The sequence below is a fragment of the Quercus suber genome, unplaced genomic scaffold (assembly GCF_002906115.3).
Source record: "Quercus suber isolate HL8 unplaced genomic scaffold, Cork oak 2.0 scaffold_1367, whole genome shotgun sequence".
In the NCBI taxonomy this organism is placed as follows: domain Eukaryota; kingdom Viridiplantae; phylum Streptophyta; class Magnoliopsida; order Fagales; family Fagaceae; genus Quercus; species Quercus suber.
In genome coordinates, this window is record NW_027070749.1 from 12,615 (window position 1) to 22,284 (window position 9,670).

At 32.3% G+C, this 9,670-nt stretch overlaps 1 protein-coding gene and 1 non-coding gene across 2 annotated transcripts; both read right to left on the reverse strand.

The window, feature by feature from the left end:
* Positions 1–214: 214 nt before the first annotated feature.
* Positions 215–5,391, reverse strand: LOC112025180 (uncharacterized protein ycf23). The gene is made up of 9 exons (XM_024057846.2): positions 5,120–5,391; positions 3,634–3,699; positions 2,990–3,064; positions 2,614–2,676; positions 2,405–2,464; positions 1,747–1,836; positions 1,555–1,662; positions 633–755; positions 215–428 (listed from the first exon to the last, which is right to left on the reverse strand). Exons 1-9 carry the CDS (start codon positions 5,315–5,317, stop codon positions 297–299), a joined length of 915 nt encoding a protein of 304 aa, XP_023913614.1. The 5' UTR covers positions 5,318–5,391; the 3' UTR covers positions 215–296.
* TRNAN-GUU (transfer RNA asparagine (anticodon GUU)) lies at positions 4,665–4,738 on the reverse strand. The gene has a single exon. It is a non-coding gene; the product is annotated as a tRNA-Asn (tRNA).
* Positions 5,392–9,670: the final 4,279 nt, after the last annotated feature.

Consider the following 9,670-nt stretch of genomic DNA (forward strand, 5'->3'; position numbering starts at 1 on the left):
ATGGAATGAAGATATTGAGAGTGTGAGACAATCATTGCCTTTATATTATAAATTATTTTCTTTCATTTTGAACGTGTTCTTGGGAGTATGTTGGGCTCAATATCATTGACGCTCACAGCTATGTTACATCTCTCTCTAGTACATGCAGGATTTGTGTATTATATAACTGGAACAGGTCAGAAATCACTTCATATGTAAAGAGAAGATGGGAAAAGGAAAACAAAAAGAATATGGCTACATGTTGTATGTAGTTTTTATTCTTATGAAAGGGATTCCAATATGTCTACATGCTCCAATTACAGTCTCAAAGCTCTTGCTTCAGATGTGTTGTGTCTACCAGCTGATGCCTCTAATGAATTAGCAATACTTCTGACCTCTGCGATCATTGCAACCACATCATTAAGCTTGTTCACGGCTGAACCTACCCCCTGTGTTCATACATGATAGATGATACTAATATTAGTGATCTCAGAAAAGAAAGGAACAAAATAGAAGTCTTAAAATTTCAGCATGTGTGAGATCACAGTTTCAGTCCTGTACAAGTTCTTGAATTGTATTTACCAATCATAAGTTTTCAAGACGGGTGTATTACAATTTCTTAGAGATAAAACAACAATGCATGTGTTACATACCACACCCGCAGCCCCTGCTGTGATGGCCATTGGCGCTGTAACTGTGCTGAGTCCAGATGAACACATGACAGGAATCTTGACAGCCCGTGAAATGGAATATGCGGCAGCTAGTGTTGGTGTGGCCTATAGTTACCAATATGCCAAGCAAGTTCATTAGTTAATAACAGAATTGTTATTTAGTTAACCCTGAGTCAATCTTTTCAATGTGAACTTCAAAGAAGATCTAATAGTTATGCCTATTGCATTTTGCACCCCGGCTGCCATTACAGACAACTTATTCACACTAAAGCACTTATCCATTCACTCATGCAAATCAATTTCTGTACACGATTAAAAAAAAATCTCTTTGGATTTAGATAACAACATCTGTGGTTAGATAACCAATTAAGTTTTAATTTGGCCACTAACTATTAGTGTCACGAGATATTTTGAGGCAAGGCATGTACAAGCATCAGCAAAGAAGAATGAGGAACAAGTACTTCCCCATGAAGCATTCTTGACTTGTTACAAGATGTCAGTTGATGATGCAGGACATTTGGGCCAGCTAAACAATTTTTAATTCACTATTTCCTATTAGTTTAAACCTTTGGGACTAACGGCTGTATATTATGGTATCAGAATAGGTGAATGAATAATGGTTAAAAGATTGAATTTACTATTTCCTGACAGCTTAAGCTTTTGGGCCCAACAGTCACCCTAAAATGTTCGGAAGAAGTATTATACTGTTTAGTGAGTCATTTTTCAGTTTTGCTAATTTCAAGCGTTTGTTCTCTGAACCTGCATTCAGCACAGCACTAATAAAGTAGGTCAAATCTTTCTGCAAACACTTACCATATTTTGTATACATAATCTCTTTTTGTTTTTGTGGGAAATTTAAATTACTGTATAATAAAAGAATTTATTTAAAATTCTTTTGTGTTACCTTCTCAATCAAACCAAGAACACCTGATTTTGAAGGATTTGAACATTTCCCTCCTTCTGTTTGAATGATGTCAACACCTTCCTGTTCCAGCATCTCTGCCAGCTTGACCTGTTTGTTTTTCAGATACTAAGATTAAATGAAAAGCATGGTGGAGACATGGAACACTTTTTTGGTAGAACTGCTGCTTGTTACCTGATCGGGTAGGCCTAGTGTGTGAGGTACAGTTACTGATAAAGTCACAGATGGAAGAATGCTCTTAGTCTCCTTTGCTAGATTCAATATCTGAGAAACAGTATTCAACAAAAAAAAGAAAGGAGAAACCATGGCAACCTTCTTTAACAGTAGGAATCCAAAAGAATTGTAGGAATTCTTCTAAATAAATGACAGAAAATTGATAGGAATGATTTTTATTTTTTGCTGGCAGACTATGAGGGGTATAGTGAAGACTGATTAAGTTAGTTCTTAAAATCCTGAAATTTACGGATGGATTTAAGCTTTATTAATATGTCGATTTGAAATAATTAGCTGTAAGAAGTCATTTCAAATCAATAATATCAGAAGTGTTTCTGTTTGAGCTAGATTGCCAAAACTCAAATCATCACATGTTTTTAAATTTATATTAACCAATTTTTACTATCAATTGTTCTATATATCACTTGATTTTGAATCCTCAAATCCAAACGTAACCATAAGGACATTCCCAAAAAGTGCCTGTCTATTTGGGTTCTATTCTAAGGTTCCTTAACTTATAATATCTGTTGCATTAGCAAATTGGGCAGTTTACACAATGAAGACAAACTATCATTCCATTGTGTTATACTTTATTATGGAGAATTATTAAATCTTATACCTGCTCTGGAGAGAAAACCAAACCCATCTCATAGAATGAATCATAGTTTCCAATCTCAACCTGCACATACCATCAGTTTTATTAATACAATTTAACTGCTTTGTTTTACTCTTTTCGATCTTGCAGTGCTCTAGTAAGGAGGCACTGAGTCAGAGTTTCAAGCTTATGGACTGAAATTCAGGATTAAAGTAAAAAGTTTGTGGTCAAACCATTAGTGCTCCTGCTTCAACAGCAGCTTGAAATGCTGCTGGATCCACTGAAGAAACACAAACCTGCAAGAGGAAGACATCTTTCATTCGCAAAAGATGAGCTGCTATAAAAATTTTCAACATCTTTCTGGCTACATACATTAGCACCTTCTCAAGAAAATTAAGGCTGCTTTGTTAAAAAGAGCTGCAAATAATGTATTTAGGGAAGTTAATTATCAAAACACCAATATTTAAAGCCAAATGACATTATATGATGCTTCTGTGCCACATAAAGTACATGCAAATATGTGGTGACAGAAAAATATTTAGAATCTTTCCCCTTAATGTACAATCAAAGCAAATAATCAAGGTTTCCCTTTAAAGAGTACAAATTTACCGGAAGAGAAGTTAAATTAATGGCAAGCTTCACTAAATCTGGGTCACAAGCTATATCCACATGAGTTGCTCCTCCCTGTATGTTTGATAAAATGATAAGATGAATTATAAGTTAGGGAGATCTGTGGAGGCAAATTGATATCCGTTAAAGAAGCAAATTAAAACTTAGATGCTATGAACTTATGAAGAAACTAAATTAAAAGCACATTGGCACAAAACACTGCTATGGTTCATGTAAAAGGTCAGACTTTGAGAAGAACTATTATTCACCAAATGTTGCTTCTAACTTGTAAGAAACATATTAAGCAAAGGCAAGTAATGTGGTTTACAGATCAATTTCATTTTATTAAGCCATTCATGATAATTTGAATAAAAATGTGGTTTTTACCATATTGTGAAGAGCTAAACTATTGAAATGAAAAAGGAGTAGCCGAAAGCACAATTATTGCAGAAGTCAAAACTTTTGTGACTAATTCTAAAGCAAACCCTGGAAAATGCATGCAAATTGCTCACAGTAAAACTATAGGAACAACAATGCAATGTGCAAAACATTATAACATATTCATTGATTGATTCAGTAATTGATGTAGGTCGTCTTCAATATGTAACTAAGGGTAGCCAAGATATTATTAATATTAAACCAACCTTCTCGGCAGCAGTAACAACAGAAGCAACATTGTCTCTATTGAAATTTTGCAATCCTGAGATAATCTGTAAAGGACACAACTATGGAGCTAATTAGTAAATGACACCATTATGTAAACTAGTGTATAACTCGTGCATATGCATGGTATAACTAAAAACATTCACAATTCAATCACACACATATGAGTGCAAATTATCTTGGTGTAAGAGTTATGCATTTTTTAAGTTATAGATGAGTTTTACTCTCTTTCTTTTTATTTTTTATTTTATTTTATTTTATTTTTTGGATATACACGAGTTTAATTTTTTTTTTTTTTTGGTTAATTGGGTTTTTGATGGCTTATTTATATTAGACTTTTCCTTTTTTGCACAACATTAACTCACCTAGAACAAAAATTAAAAAAAAAAAAAGAAAGATAAGACACATGGTGCAAAATTAGACAACAATTCATTTTGTAGATTAATTATATATATATATATATATAGATACTAAATACTAAATATAAGCAATTTCTTTTATAGATGAAAACATTAAAAAAAGAACTATTAAATATAATGGTTCAATTGTATAAAAATAGATGAAAAAGAAGAAGAAGATTTAATGGTTCAAAATTCCTTTAATGAAAACATAATAATAAAAAAAGATTTAATGGTTCAAGGTTCCTTTGTATAAAAAATGGATTTAATGGTTCAAGGTTCAATTGTATTTCAAAATTGTATAAAAATAGATGAAAATATAATAAAAAATAGATTTAATGGTTCAAAATTTCTTTAGTGACAACATAAAAAAAAGAAAGATTTAATGGTTCAATTGTATAAAAATAGATTAAATGGTTCAAAATTCCTTTAATGAAAACATAACAAAATCAATAGATTTAATGGTTCAAGGTTCAGTAGCATAAAATAGATTTAATGGTTCAAAAGAAAAATCAATGCGAACGCTAGAAGGATAACAAAATCAGTAGATTTAATGGTTCAAGGTTCAGTTGTATAAAATAGATTTAATGGTTCAAAAGAAAAATCAATACGAACGCTAGAAGGAGGGCTTGAACCTCCGACCTTGTGGTTAACAGCCACACGCTCTAACCAACTGAGCTATTCCAGCTTGTTGGTTAACTAATTCAATAAATATTATTATAAATATATAGATATTGCAGGAACATCCCAAAGTTCCGCCGCTTCTGAATTAAATAAAAAAAATTCATCCAAAAAAAAAAAAAACATATAATTTCCAAAAATAACATGGTTATTTTAGCACCTTCTATAGTCTGTACCCCAAGTTAGAGAAAAAAATTCAGAGGAAAAATTAAAACTAGAATAAAGAGGAGAGCAAAATTTAGTGTTGGGTTTATTCCTCTATTTGATAGCACAAAAAAGAAACTGTTTTAAAGTTCCCAAGAAAAAAGAAAAGAAAAAGAACATAGAAAAATAGAGAAAAGAAAACTGAGAAAAGTGATAAGAGAAATGGGAAGTGGGTTAGAATTACCTTGAGAGCTCTTCGTTCTTGAAAGTCCTTCAACACTGCATGTTTGGTAGGTGAGAGAAGAGCACGGGTAGTTAGAGAGGCTCTTCTTCTGAGAGTGAGTGGTAAAGGTGGTCTTGATGAGAGACAGTACTCACCCAGAAAAGGGTTGTGGTTCAGGTTGAGTTTTGAAAGTGTGGGAATGCAGATTGAGGAATGCATCTGTTGCAGTGTCGGTTTCTATGGCTAGAGACTAGAGTGAGTGAGTAGAGTGTAGAGTCTAGGTGTGGATGGAGTTGGAGGGAAGAGATAAACTAGTCGATATTTNTATTCGTTTATGATGGACCTTGTTGATTGACAGGTGAGAATAAATGTGTTGGGATAATTTACTTTTTTTTTTTATAGATGGTTTTTTTTGTTTGTTTGGATAATCATACTTTATTTATTTGTTTGCTGAACATGCAGTTTTATTGTTTCAAAATAACTTGGTCCTCACTTAAGTATAATTGACGGTTTTACCTTGTCAACTTCTGCATAATAGTTGCACTGGAGCCTTAAAAATGGCTGAATGTTCAGTTGCAATTCATTTCTAGAATCTACCATTAATGTAAGTATACTGACTTTCATGGCTTTTTTTTTTTTTAAAAGAATTAGATTTTCCCCTTCCCCTTAAAAAAAAAAATAAAAAAAACTTTTCATATTTCTTATATGACCTTTTAAAATTGGTTAGATATATATATATATATATATATTTTTTTTTTATATTATTACTTTTGCTCCCTCATTCTTGAAATTCTAGTTCCGCCCGGCATGTTAGGATGCATGTGCTTTGTATGTCAGCTGGGTTAACTTTAAGCTTTATCTTACTTCCTTGTCATAATGTGGAGTTAATTTTTTAATTGTTAGGCTTCACTTTTCGTATATCACTGGTTTATAATGTGTTTGTTTAGACCCCTTGAAAATCAGATTAGTTTAATTTAATGAATTAGTCAAGTAATTACTTAGGTTAATTATTCAGATCTAGGTTAAACAGCAAAATATCATATTACGTGGTGCGAAAAAATAAATAAAATAACGATATGGTTATTTGACAAAACCAATGAAACTAGTTGTTTCAAGGTAAAAACTTGGAAATGATTTAACTTAACTATTCTCAAAGTAAACAAATTCACTATGATAGAATGAAAAATTACAATGAATTTACACACTAAATTTAAAGCTATCTCTTATAGAATTGACTAACATGACCATGTGCAGCTCTGACTCCATGAACTCTTCTATTTTGAATTTGCTTTGCACAGACACCCACGTTTGTGACTTTGAGATTTCACTCAAAGGTTTAGCAACACAAATTCTCTAGTTTGTGACTCTAAAACCACCCATGAAGGTTTAAATCATTAGCTACGTATGATCTTGTTGCATCAACTTCGGATCTATCGATTTTCATGGTATGAGAATGATTTCTGGTAGTGACTTTAAAAGGAGAAGATATAGTACCCTTCAGATTTCAAAAGAGTACCTCCAAAGTTTTAACAAAATGTGCCTTAGAGTTTCATTTATATACTATGTGAAATAGATCTGAAACTCTAATCACTTAATGGTTTTAACAGTTGATGGGCTTCAGGGGGCCCAACATAATTTGGGGCCTAAGGCGAAAAATTTATGCTGGGCCTTTAATATGTAAATATTAATTAAACAAAATTTTTAATACTAATCAAATTAAGGTTAATTTATACATTAAATACATAAATAATACCAACTAGATTAATGCTAATTTCATATAAAGAATTGAATTCATAGTTGAACCTATAATATTAATAAAAAGAAATAAAATATATGCGATTGAAAAAGATACTTTATTTTGGATATAAGACGATGCATAGTTAAATAAAATTGTAATCTAATTTTTAATTTTATATTTTGATTTTAAGAGAGAGAGAGAGATATTACTTGGTGTATGACTTTGTAGGATATTATTTTACAAAAATCAAAGTCTCAAACTATTAAGAGAGATTAATCTATAATTGATGGTTTAACACCTTTGCAACATCTTTTTGAAATATTTTAGGGTTTCAATTGAGTTAAGGTTCTATTAGTCTCGTACTTTGAGAGTTTTAATAAAAATGAAAAAGAAAAATGCGCTAATTAAAAGCACTATAAAATGTTCAAAATATAATGTGATATTGTCTCTCATTGATGAACTTCATCAATTTAACTAATGAATGTTTATATCACTTTTTTTGTGATTAATAATATGGCAATTTGTAAGCTAATAGTAAAATCTGTAGTATTTTTAACATCACTAATAAAAAAAATGTACAACCTTTAGAAAATATATATATAATTTTATAAAAATTTGGGCCTTTAACTATGAAAAGTGGGGCTTTTTTTCTTAAGGAAAAATTTATTTTTTGGTGGGGCCTTAGGCCTAGGCCCAACTTGCCTATGCCTTGAGCCGGCACTGATGGGCTTTAATTAAATTTTGCAGAACTCGTCTTTCGATTGGTCAAAACTGTTTCTTGATCAGTTGAACTTCGTATGTTTCGAAATCTTTTTTCTGCAGCTTGTATGTTATTGTGTTTTGACTTGTAACACCTTGAGCAATGTTTAATAAATCCTACAGATTCTAAGATCTATATCTAGACAAGTTTTTGTTCATAGTTTGCCAATTGTTCTAAACTTTTAGAACCTAATATAATGTATTTTCTTTGTTATGGTGTGTTGATGCTAGAAAATGATCAGACTTGCCTAAAAGCATTATATTAGTAAGCTTAATCTCCAGCTGTTTCATATATGATTATGGGAACCTGTTTATAAAATTTTTAATGTCTTAAACTGAATTTTACTTTTTTTTTTCAGGGGAGGATTTTCGTAAGGAATTCCAAGAGCAGAATCCAATGTCAAGTCAATGGGTGATGTAAGTGCAGAAAATCTTTTTCAATTTCGCATTAACTTATTGATTTAGCACCCTCTCTCTCCTGTTTGTTGTCTCTTTTCTTTTCTTGTACATGAAATATACTTTTCATCTTTCAGATTGGCAAGGCATGCGGAGAGGAGTGAAAAACAATGACATATGAGGTTTGTGCTATATTTGTATTTAAGCATTATTTTATTTACATATAATTTAAAGTTTTATAGCACTGGGACTATGGTTAAGTTGGAATAAGACATAAATTTTGACATCAGTTGTTTTTTTATGGGGATGGGGGGGGAGTAGTTCAGTTGGCCCTGGATATCATATGTATAGGGGAAAAATACTGTATGCCTGGCTGGAATCACTGTCACAGTGCATTTTTATAATCAGTCATGCCTTAATTTTCCCTTGGCTGTTCAAACTTGAGTCAGTTCAACCCTCATGTGACCTAGAATTGAATTTAAAATGATCTTCTGAGTAGTTATATTGGTTAGAATTTGAGTTTTTTTGGGTGTATATTCTAGTGTAGAGTTTATTGGTTAATATTTGGTTGAGATGTTTATTACAAATGGGGACAATTCTTACTTGGATACCTTTCTATTTTTTATTTTTTTTTATTTTAATTATTAGGAATATATGAATACAGGGTGTAAGCAAAAAATAAACCAAGTGAACAACAATTTTATAACTTTGTATGCGTTAAGTTTGCCCTTTACTTTTGGAATAGGTGACAAATATAGAGGGTTTTCTTGATGGTTATTATTTGTGGTGAGGGTGGTGGCACTGTCAGTAAAGGTGGTGCCATTTGGAAAGGCGGTGGTAGTTAAGGTCTCTTGTCCCCACCGGTTGCTGTTGTTGTTGTTGTTGTTGTTGTTGTTTTTTTTTTTTTTTTTAGGTAATTGAAATTTATTATAAATAAAAAGGTGCATACAGGATGTATACAAATCATAGAAAAACAGAAAAGCAAAGCAAGAATAGAAAAGGAAATACATGAAACCAGCTATAAATACAGTAATAGTAGCGGCACAAATGTATAGTCTAGATATTCCATCAAAGGATACGTGGAGAGAGTGAAGGACTTCAATCCCCATTCCTGGAGTCTTCAAAAATAAAAAAACTTGAGATTTGGCACAGTGGACTCTATCCTTGAAAATGCAGCGATTCCTTTCACCCCAAATGCATCACGTCAAACATGCCGGGGCTGCCCACACATGCCCCCCCTCCCCTCACCCCAGGACCCCAACTGTCCAAGACTCCAGCATTAAAACAACAGAGTTTTGGATAAGCCAAGAAATCTCATTTAGGCAGAAGAGAAAAGGCCACAGATCATAGGCAATTGGGCAATGCAGCAACAAGTGACTAACACTTTCACCATCTGATATTGTCCGCTTTCAATCTACCAAAGGTATAGAATCTACCATACCATTATGCAAGTACACCGTTGCATGGCCGGTTTTAGAGATTACTAATTAATGTTTTGATAATATTGCCTGCACTTTAGTTTATGGTAAATTGAAGGACCAAAATGAGTCTTGCTAGTCCTTGACTCCTTGTGCATTTGATTCTCATTGTTGTCCGGTAGGACTCACTTTAGGCGAATTATTGTCTACATTCCACGCACATTGGACATCAGTTTGGAAAATGTGAATACTTGATGTCCA

Coding starts and splice junctions, on each gene's coding strand:
- LOC112025180 (XM_024057846.2), bottom strand. CDS start 5,317: ATGCATTCCTCAATCTGCATTCCCACACTTTCAAAACTCAACCTGAAC. Junction 3,065..3,633: donor TTGTTACTGCTGCCGAGAAG/GTTGGTTTAATA, acceptor TCAAACATACAG/GGAGGAGCAACTCATGTGGA. Junction 2,465..2,613: donor TTGAAGCAGGAGCACTAATG/GTTTGACCACAA, acceptor TGGTATGTGCAG/GTTGAGATTGGAAACTATGA.